General features: G+C 41.0%; 1 protein-coding gene across 3 annotated transcripts in view; it reads right to left on the reverse strand.

The window, feature by feature from the left end:
* ZNF385A (zinc finger protein 385A) overlaps nt 1-23,592 on the reverse strand; it is a 229,273-nt gene that overhangs the window by 134,234 nt on the left and 71,447 nt on the right. For 2 of the 3 annotated variants that reach the window (XM_070740845.1, XM_070740844.1), the window contains exon 2: nt 5,935-6,119. In XM_070740845.1, coding sequence (XP_070596946.1) covers nt 5,935-6,119 — 185 coding nt within the window. The remainder of the gene's footprint in view (nt 1-5,934; nt 6,120-23,592) is intronic. The other variant, XM_070740846.1, reaches the window with a different exon arrangement.

The following is a 23,592-nucleotide window of genomic DNA, read 5'->3' on the forward strand; positions in this document are numbered from 1 at the left end:
CAGAAAGTGCATGCACACACACACACACACACGAAACTCGTGTTAATCGGACTTGTGACAATATTACCCTTGTTATAATGTTGTTGTTCGAGGGGGGGTGACGGGCAGAACATCTGGGATTTATCCAGTCTAAATCAATCCTCTGCCCTTAAAGTGACAAGGAAGGAAATTCAGATATTTGTCTCTATTATTATTATTATTATTATTATTATTATTATTATTTAATTAAATTTGTATGCCGCCCCCCTCTGCAGACTTATACTACCCCTAGGGGATGAAATGCTCCCAGTTCACTCCTGCCTGTTGATCGTTGAAGAACCAGTCGCGAAGGCAATGCAAGGTTCCGCCCGCCCACCCAACACCGCCATTTGAGTTCTTTTACCCTCTGCGCATGGATGTGCAGAGGGTAAAAGATGGAGGCACGGTGGCATCTGGGCAGGTGTATGGAGCCTCACATTGCCTTTGTGACCGGCTCTTCGACGACTGACAGTCATGAGCAAACCAGAAGCATTTCACCCCTGCCCCAGGGACTAACAGCCACATTGAAAGGAAGATGACTTAGGAAAGTCATAATGAGCCGAGGTGGCGCAGTGGGTAGAGTGCAGCACTGCAGGCCACTATAGCTGACTGCTAGATCTGTAGGTCAGTGGTTCAAATCTCATCATCGTCTCAAGGTTGACTCAGCCTTCCATCCTTCTGAGATGGGTAAAATGAGGACCCGGATTATGGGGGCAATATGCTGGCTCTGTTAAAAAGTGCTATTGCTAACATGTTGTAAGCCTCCCTGAGTCTAAGGAGAAGGGTGACATAAAAATCAAATGGATGGATGGATGGATGGATGGATGGATGGATGGATAGATTAGATAGATAGATAGATAGATAGATAGATAGATAGATAGATAGATGATAGATAGATAGATAGATAGATAGATAGATAGATAGATAGATGATAGATAGATAGATAGATAGATAGATAGATAGATAGATAGATAGATAGATAAGATTAGATTAGATTAGATAGATAGGGAAATAGCAAATTATTCCACTACCCATCCAATTTAATATGCTTCCCAACCCCCCAGCATGAAATGAAATAAAGTAAAAAGGAATTCTGGGCGATAATGTATTAATCGACATATTTGTCAATTTAATTATCTATTTAGGTAATATATTTTCTAGGCTTTTTCCCTCCATAGGCAGAAGATTCCCCCCCAAGATCTTTGAGGAGGAGGAGAGAGAGCAAAGGAACAAGCAGATGAAAAGTGGTTTTACCAACACTTATGTAATTATCTGCAGTCTCAGCCACTCAGATTCAGAATGCCAAGAGACAGGCAAATTTCACTCCAGGATTGTCAGAGGCAAGCTAATTCCACTCTCAGGAGTGAAAAAAATATATATGCACACACGTACACAGCTCTTCATTGAAATGCCATCCCCATAGCCGAGACGTCCCCAAGTGGCTCTTGTCAACTGAGAATTTCTGAAGGGGCCCCCAAGGCCTCCCCAAGTTATTAAAGAAATGAACAGCCACTCTGTATACCCCAGATGTGAAACGCATATTCATGAGTGAGGGAAGCGACACGTGTTACTGCAGAGAGAACATTTATGTGCTATTGGAAAAAGAGAAAAGGAGAGAGAGGGAGGGAGGAAGAGAGAGGATGAGATAGGGAGGGAGGGTGGGAGAGAGGAAATGGAGGGAGGGAGAGAAGAAGAGGGAGGGGGAGGGAGGGAGGAAGACAGAGAGAGAGGAAATGGAGGGAGAGAGGGAGAGGGAGGGAGGCAGGGAGGGAGGGAGAGAAGAAGAGAGAGGGAAAGGGAAAGATAGGGAGGGAGAGAGGGAGGAAGACAGGAAGGGAGGGAGGGAGATGAAGAGAGGAGAAAGGGAGGGGGAGAGAGGAAGAGAGAGGGAGGGAGGGAGAGGGAGAGATAAGGAGAGAGAGGGATGGAGACAGGAAGGGAGGGAGAGGAAGAGAGAAGATAGGGAGGAAAAGAGAGGAAGAAATAGGGAGGGAGGGAGAAGAAGAGGAAGGAGGGAGAGGAAGAAAGAAGGGGGAGAGAGAGGAAGAGTGGAAGGATTGGGGAGAGGAAGAGATAGGGAGGGAGGATAGGGAGAGAGGGAGAGGAACACAGAGAGAAAAAGAGCTAGGGAAGGAGAGGGAGAGAGAGAAAGAGAAATGGCATTTATGCCATTTGAAGGCGGGGTGCAGCAACACAACACCATGGGCCAAATTATTACCGACTAACATTCCGTGAGCAATAGAAAGCAGGAGAAAATGACACAGGGATTAGGGCCAAGGGATTAACTGCGTAAAGTCCAGCTTCACCCAGCTCCTCTTGAACAGCGTCCAGCTGGTCACATAGTAATCTGGTAAAAATAATTACCACCAGCCAGGAGACTCTGAACGGTCTTGTTTCTCTGTGCTTGAAGTCTGAACTGAGTAGCTGAAGGGAAAGGTAGACAAGGACTTGTCCCACAATTGGTGGTGTGTTTGTGGGTTGGCGGTGTGATTGCTCCATGGAGGAATGTGGGGTTTAGGCAAGGAACTCCTTGCTTGCAGCAATATATATTGCAAATGTTAACAACATGAAGAGATGAATGTCTATAGAGATTCTCAATCATCCAGGTCATAGTTGGTCCCAAATTTTCTTTTCCAAAATGCAACTGGACTTTCTTGATTGTTTGTTTTTCTCTGTAAACATTTTGCTTCTCTTCCAAGATGCTTCTTGGATCAGAACTGTAGAAGCTTCTTGGATAAGAAATGAAATGTTTTCGAAGAATAAAACCAAGAAAGTCCAGTCACCTTTTGGAAAAGCACCTTTGAAAAAAGGACAAGATGGATATTTTATCATGCCTGGTGAATGTGTAAAACATCTTAAATTTTTTGAATTCAAACACATACATAGATACAGAAGATCTTAAAGATCAATATTCAACTGAAGCCAAAACTTTTCCTGTTAGGATTAATAGATAAAACAGTTAGGGGGGGGAAACCATGGAAGTGTTTCAATGTATGATCACAGCAACGATCTGCCCACTATGGAGGGTAGGTTGGTAAAGTTGATGGATTTAGTTGAAATAGATAAATTGACTTCTTTCATTAGAGAAAAGACATTATTTATATTTACATGCTGATTAGAAGGCTCTTAGGGACCTTTTGCGTAAAAATGGGGAAAATGTTTTTGATGATAAGACATGATATGTTATAGAAAGAAGAGTATCACGACTTAACTTTACAGATAGAGGTTAAAATACAATTGTATTATAATTGCTGTTGCTGGGAAGAATATCAAAAGGCATTTCTTTATACCTTTTTTCTTTCTTTTCTAATTTTCATCAACTTTTTTTTCTTATCTTGAACTGTTTGCTTTTCCTCTGATTTCTTTCATTTTTTTTCTTTATTTTATATTATCTTGTGTTAGTTTTTATCTTTTTGTTTAAAAGGTTTTTTAAAATAAAACATGCACAGAGAATAGTATCCAGCTGGTCATCTAATAACCCGGTACAAAATTGGGAATTGCTCAAAGAGGTTACAGCACTTCAGTTTAAGTTGTGCCAAACCACACTTGGATGGGAGACCACCAGAAATGCCAGGGCTCTAGGCCATATTGGGAACCCATCCAGAAGAAGGATGCCACCTGGCATGGTCGCTAAGAAAAAAAACAAAGATGTGTCCATGGAAAGAAAAGAAAACAGGCTTGCCTTGAAAGAGGCTTTTCCTGTTTTGATACAGGAATTATTTGAGCAAGATGCAGTAGTGAATTGACAGCTAAGGAGGACCAGCCCTACTTAGCATTTGGATGGGGAGATTGCATAGAATTCAAGATAAGTTAGGCAAAAGTTGAAGTGCACACACACACACAAACATACACATACAACTGGAAGACAATGGCAAATACAGGTAGTCCTTGACTTACAACTATGTGTTTAGTGACTTTTCAAAAGTTATGATGACATGGAGAAAAGTAACTTATAAGACCCATCTTCACACTTACTACTGTCCCTACACTCACATGATCAAAATTCGGATGCTTGGTAACTAGCATGTATTTTCAGCGGAGGTGGCAGCATCCTGGGGCTACTTGATTGTCATTTGCAACCTTCACAGCTGATTTCTGACAAGTGAAGTCAATGGGGGAAAGCCACAGGTAACAATCATGTGGACCTGGCAGAAAATAGACGCTGCTAAGGGCACATTTTGTGCCATGGTTAAACAGAAGTGAGGAAAGACTCCAAGTCACCAGAGGATCTTTGTTCATTTGCATTGGGTTGTTGTTTTTTGCAATTATACAGGGCCAACACCAGCAGAGGGCACTCCGACACAGCCAAAAAAAAAAAATCAAACAAGTGATCTCCAAGTGGGGACTTTCAAATGTGGGACTACAAATTCCATCACCTTACTTAGCCCAATTAATGCATTGGCCAGATTGATGGAAATTATACAACACTTCTGGAGAGTGTTTGCTTGGCTAGACTGATCAAATCTCAAATCCTGACCAAATGTCCTTTCTCCATCCAGAGATCTGAGCATGGATTTGTTAATTAATATTCTTATGCAATCAAACATCTCTATACGACAGCAAATTCTGGCTACGTCTTTTTGGTTCTAAAGCTGTAGTGATTCAGAAGTACCCATGGACACATTATAGGATAAGTAGGTGTCAACATGTATGGGCTGAAGGCATCAGAGGCACTCAAGCTCTGAAGTTAATCTCCAAAACTTGCATATGCTAAGCTTGCTTTGAGCTGGTCCAACATTCACCATCAATTGGCTTTTATCCACTAGCTATTCATTCATTCTAGGTGTGGCAAGCAAAACTGCATTCTCCACCAGTAAACCCTAAATGCAAGCCGCACAAATCCCAGCGACCGGTCAGGTCCCAAAGAGTCGACCTTCTCCAAGTCTTGTCAACTAGACAATGCCGGTTGGTGGGGCCTAGGGGAAGAGCCTTCTCTGTGGGGGCCCCAGCTTTCTGGAATCAACTCCCCCCAGAGATCCATACTGCCCCCACCCTCCTTGCCTTCTGCAAGAATCTCAAGACTCACTTATGTCACCAGGCCTGAAGCCATTAGATTCTGACCCCCTGGCCGATGAATGGACTGAGAGAAACTGATTGAATGGGAATGACTGGTTTTTTTAGGATTTTTAGTTTTAGATTTTATATTTAATTAATTGGACCCGAAATGTTATGTATTGTTTGATTATATGTTGTGAGCCACCCCGTGTCCTCGAGGAGGGGCGGCATAGAAGTCAAACAAACAAACAAACAAACGAATGATTGATTGAATGATTGAATGAATGAATGAATGAATGATTGATTGATTGAATGAATGAATGAATGAATGAATGAATGAATGAATGAATGAATGAATGAATGAATCTGGAGAACCCCTTCCGATATTTCCGAGTAGAAATTTCGCCCAGACTTAACTAGCATACCCAATAGGGAAGGATTGATGAGAGACACAATGCAAACATTGAGGCTTACTCATAGCCCATCTAAATGATCTAAATGGGAAAAATCTCAACCCTCTAAGAGCAGAGAGATCTGTGCTGGACTGCGGGCAACAATACTTTCAGAAAAGAATTGCTATCCTGGTAAAATGGGTGAAGCCTCCTTGAGCCAGCTGTCAGGAACATGCAATGAAGCATCCCAACGAGGCTATGTCCAGATGGGTAGGAAGCAGACGGTAATCCCTGCGATTCCTTGCAAGTAAAGACAGAGGCACCGGCTTAAGAAAGGCAAATGAACCAGGAACCACACTCAAGAGCAGAGATGATGGAGGACTAAGGGAACCCCTTTGAACACCAACCCATCCCCAAACGACAGCCTCGGGGTGCCTCACCTGGCCTTCCCAGGGGGCCAGGTATCCAGAGCACCTGGGTGGGGACAGAGGAAGAGAAGGAGTAGGAGGAGTTATACAAACAGTCCTACCCGAGCCTGCACCTCCTGGGACGGAAGCAGCCACGGCCTTACCGTGTTGAAACCTGGAAAGAGACCCACGGCTGGCTGCGCCTCCATGGGGAACGAGAGGAAGGGCTTGAGATCCAGGGGCGGCTGCATCATGGCCGGCGGCGGGCGCAGGATTGCAGGAATTGGGCCTGCCCGGCTCAGGCTGCCTAGGCAAAGAGAGACAAGGAGAAGCGTAAGCAGGTTGCCCTCCAATTAGGGGTGGGTGGGGTTGGAATGCAGGGGAGGTGCAAAGAGCAAGAGATCTGGGTTTGGGGTTGGGTACGGAGTTGTTATCAGCTGCGCCGTGATGGAATAAATTCCGTACAGCGATAAACATTTCAAAGATAAAATACAGAAAATAGTATAAGGGCAGACTAGATGGATCATGAGGTCTTTTTCTGCCATCAGTCTTCTATGTTTCTAAACTGAGCCCTGCAAACTGCATCACAGGTCCTCAAAATTTCAGATCTGCAGTTGAGAAAGCCATGTTGAATTCAGCATTATGATCAATTAGGGGTGGATTTGTCCATTGTTCATAAACACACAATTTCTTTTCACCATTTGGATAGTTTATATTAAAAACACTTGTTTAAATTACCAAACTGACGTTCGTGGCCTTTAACTGGATAAAATGCAAACAGATTTTGAAGTCACTGAAGTTTTTTAAGTGCACCATGTTAATTTAACAAAACACGTAGGATTTAAATGTCTTCCTAGGCCCTATGATCACGGTGGGGAAAGGCAGAAATTGGCACAGAAAGGCCAGTGTGTCTGAATAGCAGTGAACATTTTCGGTCCATGAATATAGAAATACCCAGCAGGAGAAAGCAAATGGATTTGCTACTTCTCTTCTTTCGGGGCACAGAAGATATGAGTCCATTTACTTTCACAAAAACTTCAGTGGCATTTCATTCGAAAGACAGCAATTGATCTGATTGGGCTTTATGAGCCAGTAGGGGTTGGCATTCTATTTCTGAATACAAACTGCATGTGATCGAGCTCCAGGATCAACCACCTCCACCGTTAACCACTGCCTTAGTTACTATGTATGTAAGCCAAAAAGCAAAAGTGAGAATTTTAACAAGTATTAAGAAAAGGTACATACATCAGTGAGCAAATCCCGCAGGAAAGAAGTAACTATACAAGTGCAAAAATGCTAACCTACTGGGAGAAGAATAAACATGAGAATGGCACCTTCAGGCTTCCAGACATGTTGTATCTGGGTTTCTTTTCTTTTCATTCTTTTTTTGCATTTTTTTTACTTTTTAAACTTTTCGTATATAAATCAATACATATGCCATAAGGTCTTATCAGGCATTAACCTACATTTTTACATTATAATCAAATAATCAAATAATCTTATATATATCATTATCAATTTGCTCTTCTGTTTCCCCTATTACCAGATCATCACTCCACTCTCTCTCACCTACTTTTCTTTCCTCTCCTCTACTTTCTTACTCCTTCTCTCCCTCTCTTCCTACTTCCTTCTTCTTCCTTCCTCTGACTTTCTCCTCTTTCTCAACCTCTCCTCTCCTTTCTCTTCTCCTCTCCTCTTCCTCCTCCCTCTTCCTTCTCACCTCCCAACCTCATTTCTTCCTTCTCTTCTCTCCTTTCTTCTCTTCCCTCTTCTTCCTTCTTTCCCCGCACAGAATATATTCATTCATACATATCTTGTGGGTAGCATCCGAGCAAATTCCTTTCATAAAATTTCAATAATTCATAATGTTCATAACCTTAATTCTCTTCTATGTTAATACTTCTATATATATAATCATCGTAAGTATATTTTTATGCTAATATAAGGCTGCCTTATATTAGCATATGGTAGCATCGAGAATCAAATCAGAGTCCGAGACAAAGTATTCTTCACAGTTCCAATTTATTAGCAGAGCCATGTTGGCACATCTGGGAGAAACCCAAATCTGAAATCCCAGAGGTTTCTTCACCCAGTTGAAAGTTCAAGCCCTTGTCCCCACACCCCCAAGTCCACCACGTTGACCAATCTTCTGCCAACTTGACAGCAACTCCCATCTCCTTCATTGCAGGTGCAGAAGTGCGAAGGCAAAGGATGACCTTGACTATCTAGAAGGAATTTGTTATGGCTACATGCAGACGTCCCTCATGAACTGACCCCTCCCAAATTCCCACAGCTAAGAATACGTTTTAAAATAGTATAAAGTGTGGCAGGCCAAAGACCCCAACTAAAATGGCTTCAGCCTGACATTCATTCATTCATTCATTCATTCATTCATTCATTATTTACTTACTTACTTACTTACTTACTTACTTACTTACTTACTTACTTACTTACTTACTTACTTATTTATTGTTATAGTTGAAAGGGACCATGACGGCCATCGAGTTCAACCCCCCGCCCAAGCAGGAACCCTATAGTACACCAGTCAAGTGGCAGTTCAATCTTCTCTTAAAAATGGTATTTTTTGGTATTTGGTGGCATTTCCAACATTTCATCGATTTGTCCTTAAATATCTTTGCTAGTCTGTCCGGTGTCATCTATAAAACATTTAATACATATTTTCTTTATATGCTGATGCCATTGTCAATTTAATCATTTCTGGGTTTCTGAGCATAGATCTTATCATGTTAATGTGTGACTCATGAGGCTCCATGAAGAAATTACTCAAAACCAGCTGCATGATTCTGGTTTTGTGGGTACCTGCTTTGATCCCAGAAATCAAAATTGCCTGAAATCTGCATCACCAAACCCTCAGCACTATATAAGCTAACTCTGAGCTTTAGAGAAAGCTGTCTATTGACTAGAATAATAGAACAGAACTTTGTTTAGTCATTTGGCCATATCAAAAATATTAAACTAATTCAAATATACAAGTAGATATAAAGAAAACAATAGGACATGTTTGCCAGGCCTGAAAACCATCTTGCGTATTGGATCTTCAGGCCTGCCACATTTAATGCTATGGTAAACTGGAAGGGGGGGATTGTGTGAGCAAGGAGATAGTGTCAAAATAACATTCCTTTCTCCGAGAGTCAAGGTAACTCTGCCCTGCACCTGCATGGGTGTTCCTGAGAGGCATCTCCAGTTGGGATGGTGCATCGATTGAAAAATGTGATGGACATGTGGGTGCTGAGGCAGGGATTGAACTTTCTTTTGGGTGTGAAAAACCGGTAGCTTTCAGATTTGGGTTTTCCCAGATGTGCCAATATGACATCTCTAATAAAATGGAACTTTGAGGAAATTCAAGCCTTGGATTTTTCTTTCATTAGGGGTGTTACGTGGAACTCTGACACATTTCATAATGAGATCTCTACAGTAAAGCCCAAACTAATCTAACTATTCCATCCTCTTGGAAACTCTTTGATATAAAGAGTGCAGTCTTACTAGCAATATACAGGTTTGTTCCCTGCAAAAAAAAAGGACCTCCGGTTTGATATCACAGCAAGATTGGATATGAGAGGTGGAGCTCTGCAAACCCGGGTCAAATCCTCCTCATTGGAGGGCTGAAGGGGCTAAAATCATCCTGTAGGAGTGATGAAGAAAGGAGGGGCACCCTGCAGAAGGCAGAGTGTGGTGGCTCTCCAGCTGGACCTAGGGATTCCCTGTCATCCAACGACAAAGAGGAGAAGCAGCCATTATGGCTGTCATGAAGCTGGGGCAGAAACAAAGAATGTACTGTAAATGTACAGTGAGTGGGAGAAGTGACTCTTTTTTTACGTAGAACCTAGCTGACAGACTATTGAGCAATATTTGGACCTATCAAAATAAGACAAGCTGTTGCATCAGTGGGAGATGAATAGATTTTAAAAGAAATGGTGTTGATGCTCCAAAGTACTTATAATATAATGGCATATAAATCCAATTAATAAATAAATCCAACAAACAAACAAACAAACAAACAAACAAATAAATAATATCTTGATAAAAAACCACAGGGAGATAAAAGACTTAATGCATGAAATTGTGGGGAAATAAAAAAATGTTCAACAAGGGACAATGAACAAAGATAATAAAACACAAGAAATAGAAGAGATAATAGAAAGACCAGAGGAAAAGACAAAACAGATAAATCAACAAATAAAGCAAGAGAAGAAGGAGAAGACAATAAAGACTTATGAATCAAATAATGGACAATACATATTAAGAGATCAAAAAATGGGATTGGATAAAAAGAAATATAATTTTTAAGAGAAGATAGTGGCTTGGGCAGATCTTCCAGAAGTATGACAGCAAAATATAGTAGAGATGGAAGAAATATTTCGGTTAAATAGAAAAGATGTAGACAAAGACCCAAGGGAGGAGTTTGCCAGGCAAGTCAAAAAACGAATAAAAATTGAAATACAGTGGTACCTCAAGATACGAACCCCTCGTCTTACGAACAACTTGTGATACGAACCCGGGGTTCAGAAAAATTTTGCCTCTTCTTACGAACTTTTTTTGAGTTACGAACCGGCGTTTGGAGACTGCTGGGAAGCCGCACGGCTGTTTTAAAAGGTGACAGCCGGGCGGTGGGGCTTCCCAGAAGCCTCCCGAACACCGGTTCGTAACTCGAACAAAGTTCGTAAGAAGAGGCAAAAATTTTCTGAACCCCGGGTTCGGTTCGGGAGGTTGCTGGGAAGCCCCCCAGCCTGGCTGTCACCTTTTAAAACAGCCGCGCCGCTTCCCAGCTGTCTCCCAAAGCCGAACGCGGAAGTTCGGCTTTAGCGTTCGGCTTCAGGAGACAGCTGGGAAGCGGCGCGGCTGTTTTAAAAGGTCGCAGCCGGCCTGGGAGGCTTGCCAGCACCCCCCCGAACCCTGAACCCGGGTTCGGGGGGTGCTGGGAAGCCCCCCAGGCCGGCTGTCACCTTTTAAAACAGCCGCGCAGCTTCCCAGCAGTCGCCGAAAGCCGTTTTTTTGCGGGGGGTTTTTTGGTTGCACGGATTAATTGACTTTACATTGTTTCCTATGGGAAACAATGTTTCATCTTACGAACCTTTCGTCTTACGAACCTCCTCCTTGCACCAATTAAGTTCGTATCATGAGGTATTACTGTACTAAAATGGACAAAATATGATGATTAGAAAGGGAATGCTATTTAATATAAGATTGCCTTTACCAAGAGCCAAAAACAAAATCAAGGGGGAATATCATTATACATATTTTTATATAATATACTAAAAGTAACAGCTAGATGTAAGGATTAGATCTTGAAAGATGATATCACTATGTATGTTTAAATAATATTGTGATTGTTATTAGAATGAACAACCAAACAATGAAGGAACACACTCTAATACAAATATGTATAATACCACCACAATTACATAAGTATGATTAATGTAACAAATATTATTAATATTACTATTATTATTTGTATTTAAATGAATGATACTCAGATGCCTCACTGTTCATATAATGATACTGATATATATTTTAAAAAAATAGTTTCTCCTATGTGCCCCGATATTTTGTCTAGGACATTTCACCACAACTAAGTTGCCACAGGCAACTCATTGCCGCCAACTCACCACTGGGCAACTTGCCAAGACCAACTCACCATGGGATAACTTGCCACGGGACAAGAGCTATAATAATATCGAAGAAATGGTACAATTTGCACTTTTAAAAAAAGGTATGTCCATGTGCTTTCAATGGTTGCTGCTCCACAAATGCAGTCTTTCTTCAAACAAAACTCCCAAATTAAAAAAGAATTGAAACCCATGTCTATAATCTATGAAGATGACATTTTTTCCATCAAGAAAAAAGCAGGCTAGACATAGATGTCTACCACAACATTTTATGCCAGCAAAGAAGCCTATTTCCTATAGCAGTGTTTTTCAACCAGTGTGCCGTGGCACACTAGTGTGCCGCGGAACATGGTCAGGTGTGCCGCGAGAGGGGAGAGAGAAAGAGAAAAAAAGCAAGAGAGAGAGAAAGAAAGCAAGAGAAAGAGAGAGAGAAAGAGAGAGAGAAAGAGAGAGAGAGACAGAGAGAAAAAAGGGGGGAGCGAGAGAGAAAGAAAGCAAGCGAGAAAGAGAGAGAGAGAAAGAGAAAGAGAGAGAGAGAGAGAAAGCAAGAAAGAGAGAAAGCAAGAGAGAGAGATAGAGAAGGAAAGGAAGGGAGAGAGAAATGAGAGAAAAAAGGGGAGAAAAAATGAGAAAATGATTGAGGCAGAGTGAGAGGGAAGAGAGAGAAACAAAAGAGAGAGAGAAGTGACTCTTGATTTAAAGCATATGATAAAAAGCACCCAAAGAATAAGAGAGGAAAAACCCCTTGCCCTCACCTGTTTTTGGAAAGAATAGGAGAGAGAAAAAACCCAGCCCTCACACAATGGGGGGATAATATGTACTGTGTTAGATTGTCATTTTGGTTGGTGGTGTGCTCCAGGATTTTGTAAATGTAAAAACTGTGCCGCGGCTCAAAAAAGGTTGAAAATCACTGTCCTATAGCATATGGTATGCCCCTAATTTTGTCTATGGAACTGGGGGAGAATTCAGTATAATGTGCAGTAGCTGTGGATGGTGTTTCCAAACAACTACTGGAAAGGGGTATTCTTTCTCTCTTTGTTTGCCTAAGTAACTATTTTTTGGTAATTGGTGGTTATCCAGCTTCCAAGGAAAATACTACAGAAGGTGGTGAAACGGGAAGGCCCTTTTTCCCATTCCCCACAGCAAATTGGAGAAATTAGGTTGATAAAGAAATGAAATTGACAAAGATGTTAAGCTGAAGAATGGAGAGAAATAACTTTAAAAAGGTCCTTAAAAAGCCAATTACGAGCCTGCCATTGTATACTTGATAGTGTAAGGCAGTGTTTTTCAACCAGTGTGCCGGGGGACACTAGTGTGCCGCGAGACATGGTCAGGTGTGCCGCGAAGCTCAGAGAGAGAAAGAAAGAAAGAGAGAGAGAGAGAGAGAAAGCAAGCAAGAGAGAAAGAGAACAAGAGAGAGAGAAAGAAAGCAAGAGAGAGAGAGAGAAAGAAAGTAAGAGAGAAAGAGAAGAGAGAGAGAGAAAGCAAGAGAGAGAGAAAGAGAGAGAAAGAAAGCAAGAGAGAGAGAGAGAGAAACAGAGGGAGGGAAGGAGAGAGAGAGAAAGACATAGAGGGAGGTAGGGAGGGAGAGAGAGAGCAAAAAGGAGAGGAAGGAAGGAAGAGAAAGAAAGAGGGATGGAGAGAGAAAGAAAGAAAGAGGGATGGAGAGAGAGGGAGGGAGAGAAATAATGCGAAAGGGAGGAAGAGAGAGAGAATTTTTTTGTCCAAACTTTTTTTAGGGGCCCCCCCCGCTCAATGTGCCCCAGGGTTTCATAAATGTAAAAAATGTGCCGCGGCTCAAAAAAGGTTGAAAGTCACTGGTGTAAGGAGTATACTTTAAAATAAGGAACTAGTCCTTAACGCCTGTCCAGATCTCTTTCTCTTAGATGATCAGAAAAAATAAAATAAATTAGTTATGCAGGGTAGGGTAGATGTATTTCCATTTAATTTATTCAACAATAGAATTTAATTTTTCTGGAGTCAGAATTTGGACTGCCTCTCACCCAAGTTTGTAACTGAAGTTTTAAAAAAAATAAATATCAGTCCCAGATTACTGTGTCCAACAAACTGTAAGAAATATTGATGCATAAATATTTAAAACTGAAGCAAAGTGGCGGAAAGGATGAAAATACCAAAGAATCAACATCAGCTGAACAAAATATGCAGGCAGACATTTACTGCCGTCATGATGCTGATGTTGACAATGTGACTTTAAGTGTGCATCAAGGGTGAAATTCAATTTTTTTCCCTAGCGGTTCTGTGGGTATGACTTGGTGGGTGTGGCAAGCGAAAGATACTGAAAAATCCTCATTCCTACCCCACTCCTGGGAGAAGGATATTACAAAATCCCCATTCCCTCCCCACTCTGGAGCCAGCCAGAGGCAGTATTTGCTGGTTCTCCAAACTACTCAAAACGTCTGCTACAAGTTCTCCAGAACCTGTCAGAACCTGTTGAATTTCACCCCTGGTGTGCATGCAAGGGCCCACCTCTAGCTGTTCCATAAAAAAGCTTGCTGAATAGCAAACTGGTAAGAAAAAAAGAGGGCAGGGTATGAAAAAAAACAAAAGACAGGTGGGGTAAAGAGGAGAGGAGGCCTCCAAGTGCCAGAAAGAAACATCTTTATTGTGTACAGTAAAAGCATTTCAGAAAATTCCTTTGTCAAAGGCACTGTGTTTAACCCACTAAAACATTTTGATTGAAGAATGCTGACTAAACATCACACAGTTTACAGCATCGCTGAACTGTGAACTCTTCTTTTGAGAAGAAGGGATCCTGCAGAGGCTGTACATTTATTTACATGCATAAAATATATTAGTGACAATCCAGGCGGTGTATCAATTAAAAGTATAACCTCTGTTGGTTGGTTGATATAAAGATAACATGCAAATCAATAATTGGTACAAATATGAGAAAACAGCTAGGCTAAGAGTTTATAAGTCTAGTGATTCTTATATTCTTTAATTGCAAGATCTATTTCCAGACTGATTAGCTGTTTATAAATGATGCAAATCATTCCAGAGGAATGTTCCTAAAAGATATATAATGATATTTAAAGATACTGTATATAATTTTTAAAATATTTAAAATTAGATTTAATTTTAAATTTAGATTTCTTATATATTGTATTATTATATTTATTTTGTTGTGAGCCGACCTGAATCTGCAGCAGAGAAGGGCTACATAGAATAATAATAATAATAATAATAATAATAATAATAATAATAATAATAATGAAAAAATAAAAAAAGACCTGGTCATGGCTTACAAGTGGAACGCTCAAAAAGGAGACAGAAGGACTAATATTGGCTGCACAAGAATGAATGCTATCAAAGCCAGAATTGAAAAATCAACAGACGACCCAAAGTGTAGACTCTGTAAAGAAACAGATGAAACAATCAATCACAATCAAAAAGATTGCACAGACTGACTACAAGCATAGACACGATGCTATGGCACAGATGATTCACTAGAACCTGTGCCAGAACTACCATCTACCAGTAGCAATGAACTGGTGGCCCCAAAAAATTGGTCAAAAATGAGCAAACAAAACTACTGTGGGACTTCCGACTGACCGAATTCTGAAAAAAAACACACCAGACATCCTGATTGTGAAGAAAAAGAAAGTATGGATCATCGACCTCGCAATCCCAGGAGACAGCAGAATTGAGGAGAAGCAGCTAGAGAAATTAGTGAAATACGAAGATCTAAAAATCGAGCTGCAACGACTCTGGCATAAACCAGTGAAAGTGGTCCCAATGGTACTTGGCACGCTGGGCGCAGTGCCGAAGGATCTCAGCGGACATTTGAAAACCATCGGAATTGACAAAATCTCAGTCAATTGCAAAAAGCCGCTTTACAGGGATCGGCAAACATAATTCGCCGCTACATCACACAGTCCTAGGTGCTTGGGAAGCACCCAACTGGTGATGAAATATGAAATCCAGCATAGTGATCTTGTTTGCTGGGTGGTATTGACATAATAATAATAATAATAATAATAATAATAATAATAATAATAATAATAATAATATCACATACATATTAGAGCAATCGCCAAAACTATGTAGTTGGCAAAGAGAAGTCATATTCTATGGTGGTGTTCCCCATCTTTACAACTCCCAAAATTACCTAGCCAGATAGAGAAGATGAAGTCTACCTATCTAAGTTACCAAGGTTGGGAAACATTCCTTTGAGGTTCTTAACTCTGAGAATTTTTCACCATTTCCCTCTCCCTATCTAAACTTGGCCACAAGCTGATAGTCTTCATGAGGATTCTAAAGGAGCAGGAGTATTTCTATACTTGGAATTCCAAATGGGACCACCAGGTCTAAGCTGCAATAATGCAGGGGAACAATAAATATCAGGAAATTTCTGATGAATGAGCTGTAGTCAAACTTACAGTCTGTATAAGTGACAGTAGTGACTTATAAGCATGACTATAGGCATGATCTAATCCCACAACTCTCAACTGATTATAAACCGGCTGCAAAAATGCAGTTGTTATTATTATTATTATTATTATTATTATTATTATTATTATTATTATTAATTAGATTTGTATTCTGCCCCTCTCCGAAGACTCAGGGCGGCTCACAACAGTAATAAAAACAATATAGCAGTGGAACAAATCTAATATTAAAAAACATATAAAACCCTATCATTATTTAAAAAAACCAAACAGCACATTCATACCAAACATAAAACAAAGTATAAAAAAGCCTGGGGGAAAGGTGTCTCAACTCCCCCATGCCTGGTGGCATAAGTGAGTCTTGAGTAGTTTACGAAAGACAAGGAGGGTGGGGGCAATTCTAATCTCCGGGGGGAGTTGGTTCCAGAGGGCCGGGGCTGCCACAGAGAAGGCTCTTCCCCTGGGGCCCACCAAATGACATTGTTTAGTCGACGGGACCCAGAGAAGGCCAACTCTGTGGGACCTTATCGGTCGCTGGGATTCGTGTGGTAGCAGGCAGTTCCGGAGGTAATCTGGTCCAATGCCATGTAGGGCTTTAAAGGTCATGGCCAACACTTTGAATTGTAATCAGAAACCGATCGGCAGCCAATGTTCTTGCTGTGTGCTCATAAATAGCTGTCTAGAGTATGTATGGGTAATCTTGCAATCTCTGCTTATTCTGGAAGGATTCCAACAGCCCAAAACCTACATTTGAATGCCATTTTTAACTGCAATGTGTCTCTCTATTTTTGAGGGGCATTGGTTTATCATACAGAGTCCCTAGAAGCTCGCTGCTATTATTACTATTAATGAAGTTATTTACGTGGTCTACCAGATGGTGCTGACTGAGTTTTGGCAAGCGTCTAAGACACCTCAAGATATCATTGTAATGTATATGTGCATTTTTTTTTTTTTGGTCATTAGTATGTAGGAGATTCTGTCCAATTCTGTTGTATCAAAATGCTTTTCAGATTTTTGGTATGAAGTCTAACGTATCAGCCATTATTGGCCTCACGTCCTTCCTTTTTTCCACATTCATTGGATCCTTCTTTGAAAGTCTTCATATTTCCTTATTTTTTTAATCATTCATTCTCTCTGAAATTTATTCTATGCCTAATTATACGTTGTCAGTTACTCATATTTCTTCCTTGTTAATCAAATCATTTTTGGCTTATTATAATCTAAATATTTATCGTATTTCTCCTCAGAGGACACTGGGTCAATATAAATTCCTGTATAAAGAGATGTATACAGAAGTGGTAGATAGGCATATAGAAATATTTCTATGCCTTTGGGGGAATAAATGAAGGAAAGCACAAGACGAAAGATTGATGAGTGCTACTACATTTGAAGCTGCCTTCCCACAATACCAACAAAATTAAAGAGGGTGACAGGTAAAATCAATCTTTATTTTGGTCCTATGCCAGCGTTAAAGTGTAACATAAAACCCCACAAAATTGCCATGAAATAACAAATTCTTTGGAGAATGGCAATATTCTAGGTCATCCTGACCGTGCATTGAAAGACATTAGAATGAACAAGGTTTTTTTTAAAAAAAACAACAACAAAAAGGCTGAGAAGGGACAAGCCTGTCACTTAGCTGTCCACCCAAGTTGTAATGCTTGTCTGAAAGCAGCCTGATAGAGGGAGATTGAGGGGAAGAGAGGTCATCAAATCTTTTTCCTCATGCTTGTTCTGCTGCTGCTGCTTACATTTGATGGCTAGCAAGTGACATCCTCCACCCATCCCCCAATCTCCTCACATTCTCACTCGACTATGGGCAGAGTGTTCTCACTTCGGCTGCATGGATGACCTGGTGACACTATTTAGTGTCCTTAGAAAGCTAATGAAGGGGACGCGTGGCTAAGACACTGAGTTTGTCGATCAGAAAAGTTGGCAGTTCGGCGGTTGAAATCCCTAGAGGCGCATAAAGGAGGGAGCTCCTGTTACTTGCACCAGCTTCTGCCAACCTAGCAGTTTGAAAGCATATAAAAATGCAAGTAGAAAAATAGAGACTAAGGTAAGAGGGTTCTGTGCACCTTCAGCATTTAGTCATGCTGACCATGGAGATGTCTTTGGATAGCGCTGGCTCTTCATCTTAGAAACAGAGATGGGCACTGCCCCCTAGAGTCACGGATGACTTAAACATATGTGGAAAGGGAACCTTTACCTTTTAGAAAGCTAATGAGTAAAATGGCTTTCTGCCTTCTCTGCAGGGACTGGGGATGGGGAGACAGAGGGAATGTCTCACCCCTAAACACCCCTAAACGGCTAGCAACAATGGAGCTTTGTTTGTTTTTTTAAAGCAAGATTTGGTTCAAAATCCAGCATTTTCTATGTCTAAAAATAGTCCCATCTTGTGGTCATTTTCAATTGAATATGAAAAAATTCCAGTTCTGTATAAATCTACCTGCTTCCCCTATTTCACATATAGACACCCAGTATTTAGCTGAGCCCAAACAGAACTACGATGAAAGAGGATGAAAGGAGCCAACTGCAGGGATCTGGAGACCCATCGTCCAGCTGCCTCTTCTGTTGTGTCCTTCATGGGGAAGAAGCAGAGTCAACCATCTTTTCCAGCCAGAGAGTTCTCCCTTTGTAATCATTTGTATTTAGGTAAAAAACAGGACGATGCCTCTTCAAAATAGCACCTGATTATCCTTCTCCGTTCTTTCTTCCAAGTCAGCATAGAAAACCGGCCACCCTGAAGTCTCTTTGTGTCCTTGCCATGCTGGGGCTGACCCTGGTATAATTGCTTGGGAGAACTAGGATAGTGTGAGGGCTTAATGTGGCTTACCATCCACTTTTAACTAGCAGCAGAATGGCAAGATTCCACAATGGAAGCTGGAGGATCTCTCTAGAAGAGGAGAGAGACACACAGAGAGAGACAGAGTGTGTGTGAGAGAGAAAGAGAGAGAAAGAAAGAGAGACACACAGAGAGAGAGAGAGAGAGACACAGAGACAGACAGAGAGATCAAGACCTTTCAAGATTTCAAGCCACCCACATATACAGAAATATATCAGCTTTGAGACCAAAGGCTTGTGTGTAGTGCTTCCAACATTTCATTTTTCAGTGAGCATCACTAAGAAATGAAGATCAGGTTTCAGAACCTTCCTCCTCAGCTTTAATTTTCTGCTTCAGACTCTGATTTTACCCCAAATTAAGCCCCCAATGGTCCCATCCATCTTGAATTCAAACTATTAAAATGATAGGATGATAACGGTAGCGTTGAACTTGTCTGTCCTACAAAATTTCTGAAAAAGTGAGAAGAGTGTATGTGTAGCAGGCTGAGTTGCTTCATGTCTATCCCCAATTCAATGGACTTTGGGTCCCTCTTTTTCCACTGTAGCATACAGCTATATAAACCTAATAAATTAAATAAACTATAGAATATGGATGTTGGATGTTGGAAGTGAAGGAGAAGGAAAGAAAGTCCTATAATTCTCTGACTGCTCCAGGATCTCCAGATGGGTTTGAAATCTCTGATGGGAGATCTGGTTTCTAAAAAACCCCCGAGGCACACCAAATTATAGTTTCCATAATCATAAACATAAAAATTAACAGCCCAATTCTCTGCATTTACTTTGAAAACTTGCCTATGAATTATTCCGTATTCAAATGTATGTTTAAAAATGCATTTCAAGAGTTGTTTTGAAAGAGATTCAATGCATGCATGATGGATTTCTCTGCCCAGTTCTTGAGGAATCCCTAGACCAGTGTTTCCCAACCTTGGCCACTTGAAGATATTTGGACTTCAATTCCCAGAATTCCCCACCCAGCAAATGCTGGCTGGGGAATTCTGGGAGTTGAAGTCCAGATACCTTCAAGTGGCCAAGGTTGAGAAACACTGCCCTAGACAACCATAGCTGATCCTGCAAAACTAAGCAAACTGGGATCTGGTTAGGAAATCCTACAGTTGTAAACTTGGAAACCAAACAAGAGAAAAGGGAAGAAAAGCATGGAGAAAGCCATTTCCAAAGCACAAGTCTATTGCATTTTTCATGATTTCACCAAGAATATCTCCTTTTTCACCTAGTATTGCAGCTTCACTTTGGTATTGATATACATCAGTGATGGCGAACCTATGGCATGGGTGCAGCAGCCAGATGATTTTCAGCTCGCATGAAGGCTCTGGGAGGGCATTTTTTGCTTCCTGGGGGCCTCCAGGGAGATGGGGAAGAGTGTTTTTGCCCTCCCCAGGTTTCAAGGAAGCCTCTGGAATCTGGGGAGGATGAAAAATGGGGCCTACCGGGCCCATCGGGAAGCGGGCTGTTTCTGGCCTACACAAGGCCTCTGGGGAGGGCAGGGGAGGCAATTTTCACCCTCCCCAGGCATTGAATTAGGGGTGTGGGCACTTGCTTAGACGCCATAGTGTGTCCACACGCGCTTTCGGCACCTGAGGGAAAAAAGGTTCGCCATCACTGAAATATATGGTCCTGTCACCACAGTATAAATTAATCCTCTGAGTATTTTCCAAACGTAGGGAGATGTTCCCAACAAATCCTTTGTGGGTGATCCTCTACAGAGTAGGCCAATGAAGCATAACTGTGAAAACGAACAGTGAAGTCTGCCGCCCACTGTCACAAATGGTTTGGCAAGAAGCTTTGCAAGAGGAATCTCCCTAAATATGAAGGTGGGGGAGTTTTGAGATCTGATCCATCATGCCAACCAAAAGCAGAAGGGAAAAAACCCCACAGCCATCTGCCTATGTTACTACAAACATGTTTTCCTTTCAACGAAGCCAAGCAGAACATCAATAAAAGATGGCACTCTATGCTGTGTGGGTGTCAACAGCAGGGTATGTGTGTGTTTTGGGTTTGTGTACAGTCAGGAAGGCAAAGCAGACCGCTTTTCAATAAGGTTCTGCAATTAGAAAACTGCCGGGCAATTTTGGGGTTTTGCTTTGGAGAAACCCGATGCTAGAAATGGGATGCTGTTTCTTCCTCTCAGCAACCTGTGCCTTTAATTGGACATTTTCTTTTACTTCTCTGTATCTTACAGCAGTGTTTCCCAACCTTGGCAACTTGAAGATATCTGGACTTCAACTCCCAGAATTCACCAGCCAGCATTTGCTGGCTGGGGAATTTTGGGAGTTGAAGTCCAAATATCTTTAAGTTGCCAAGGTTGGGAAACACTGTCTTACAGGACCAGAACTGTTTATGTCATTTTTCTTGGTACCTGTTAGGTTGGAATGTCAAACAGGGTTTTCCTGTCAACTCACATGAAGAAGATATGAAAGATTACTTTGCAAAGACTAAACGAAATTAATATTAAGGCTCAGGGGATATTCCACAAAATAATCTTGCAATCTTTTATCCTTCTGTAATAGGGTTTTGGATTTGTTGTCTGAGATAACCAACTCGCAGAATGTTGGGAATATTTTCAAACAGGATTTCCAAAGATCCCTTCTTCTCGCCCAGTAATGAAAAGAAAGATACATAGCAATGAAAAAGCAAATTTATTTATCTATCTATCTATCTATCTATCTATCTATCTATCTATCTATCTATCTATCTATCTATCTATTTATTAGATTTGTATGCCGCCCCTCTCCAAAGACTCGGGGCGGCTAACAACAATATAAAAAGACAATGTAAACAAATCTAATATTAAAAGACAATCTAAAAAACCCCAATTTAAAGAACCACTCATACATATAAGCATAGCATGTATAAATTCTATAAGCCTAGGGGGAAGGGAAATTTCAATTCCCCCATGCCTGATGACAGAGGTGGGTTTTAAGGAGCTTGCGAAAGGCAAGGAGGGTGGGGGCAACTCTGATATCTGGGGGGAGCTGGTTCCAAAGGGTCGGGGCCACCACAGAGAAGGCTCTTCTCCTGGGTCCCGCCAAACGTCATTGCTTAGTCGACGGGACCCGGAGATGGCCAACTCTGTGGGACCTAACCGGTCGCTGGGATTCGTGCGGCAGAAGGCAGTCCCGGAGATATTCTGGTCCGATGCCATGAAGGGCTTTATAGGTCATAACCAACACTTTGAATTGTGACTGGAAATTGATCGGCAACCAATGCAGACTGCGGAGTGTTGGTATAACATGGGCATACCTTGGGAGGCCCATGATTGCTCTCGCAGCTGCATTCTGCACGATCGGAAGTTTCCGAACACTTTTCAAAGGTAGCCCCATGTAGAGAGCATTACAGTAGTCGAACCTCGAGGTGATGAGGGCATGAGTGACTGTGAGCAGTGAGTCCCGGTCCAGATAAATGAAAGCTGATCTTGGTTCCATCAGATTCTGAGGGAGGACATTTAATGACTCTTGTTTGGAAGTATCCCAGGATCTGATTAGGATAGCTCCCTTCAAGGCATCCTCACACCCACAAAGGGTAGCATTTGCTTTCCTGATTTTCGGCATAATTTTATCATTTGGGCAGAGCCTCTAGTGCTTGGGCAATCCCAACATGCCAGTCTCTTGTAGATACTGAAGCTGGCTAAAACGATCCATCACATCTCCCCATGATTCTAGTTCTTGAATCCGGGAAGCCTTTTCAAAACAATTCACATAGAAATGTTCTCCTTCTTCTTGGAAACTGTCCAAATTTTAAGAAACTCTTACGAGATCATCCCAAAGGTGCTTTTCCAAAAGGCAAGTGGACTTTGTTTTTCCATGAAGACCTTTTGCTTCTGATCCAAGAAGCTTCTTCAGTCAGAACTGAAGATTGAGGAAGCTTCTTTTTTTTTTAAAAAAAAATTTAATTTAAAAAAGAATTTTATTTACAAATATACAATAAATACATAAAAAACAAATAATTACGATTAACAATTAAAACATGGCAAATTACATAAGCAATAATCATATGCTTTGACAGTAAACCAAGACATAAAGACAAAACAGTCAATGAACATACAGACCTACAAAAGGAAAGAAAGAAAAAGGAGAAGAATGAAGGGAAGGAAGGAATGGGCGGGTGTACGGTAGAACTGTGTTAAGAATATGAACTAGTTTTATTTTCAGAAGCTCATTTCCTTACATCTAATTTTTAGAATTATAGATAAGTAAAAGCAAGCGTTGAATAAATCAAGGTAAAGAGGCTTTTAAAAAGTCATTCCACTTTTAGGGTATATATCGATGTCTCTTGCATCTATTGAAAAAGAAGGAAAAGTTTTATACCAGATTTGTATCTGTTTAAATATATACAGTTCTTATCATTTGTTAAGCGAGTTGTTCTTTTATTTTTAGCCAACAGTAGAAAGGGTCCCAACAGTTGTTAAATGAGGACTCAGTATCATTTCTAGCTGCCATAGTTAACTTGGTCATCTCTGCACAATATTTAATTTTCCCTATTATTAAGTCATCTTGGGGTATATCTTTGTTTTTCCACCATTGTGCGAAAATTAATCTGGCTGCTGTGGTTCTATGAATGATTAAATGAACTTGATTTTTGGGAAGGTTTTGTCTTAGGATGCCTAAAAGAAAACACTCCAGGGTTTTATCGATTTTCAAATTTAACATTTACAATTGAGGAAGCTTCTTGAATGAGAAGCAAAACATCTTCATGGAAAAACAAAGTCTACGTGCCTTTTGAGACCTTTGGGGCAACCATGACCTGGATGATTGAGAATCTCCATGGACATGTTGCAAGATCAGCTTCAAAATTAAAGCTCCAGGTGATACCTCTCACCTTCTTTAAAATTCACAAAATAAATACTTTTAAGAAACAGACAGCTTACAACTAAATATTTGAAAAG

Source organism: Erythrolamprus reginae, chromosome 2 (genome assembly GCF_031021105.1).
Source record: "Erythrolamprus reginae isolate rEryReg1 chromosome 2, rEryReg1.hap1, whole genome shotgun sequence".
Classification (NCBI taxonomy): domain Eukaryota; kingdom Metazoa; phylum Chordata; class Lepidosauria; order Squamata; family Dipsadidae; genus Erythrolamprus; species Erythrolamprus reginae.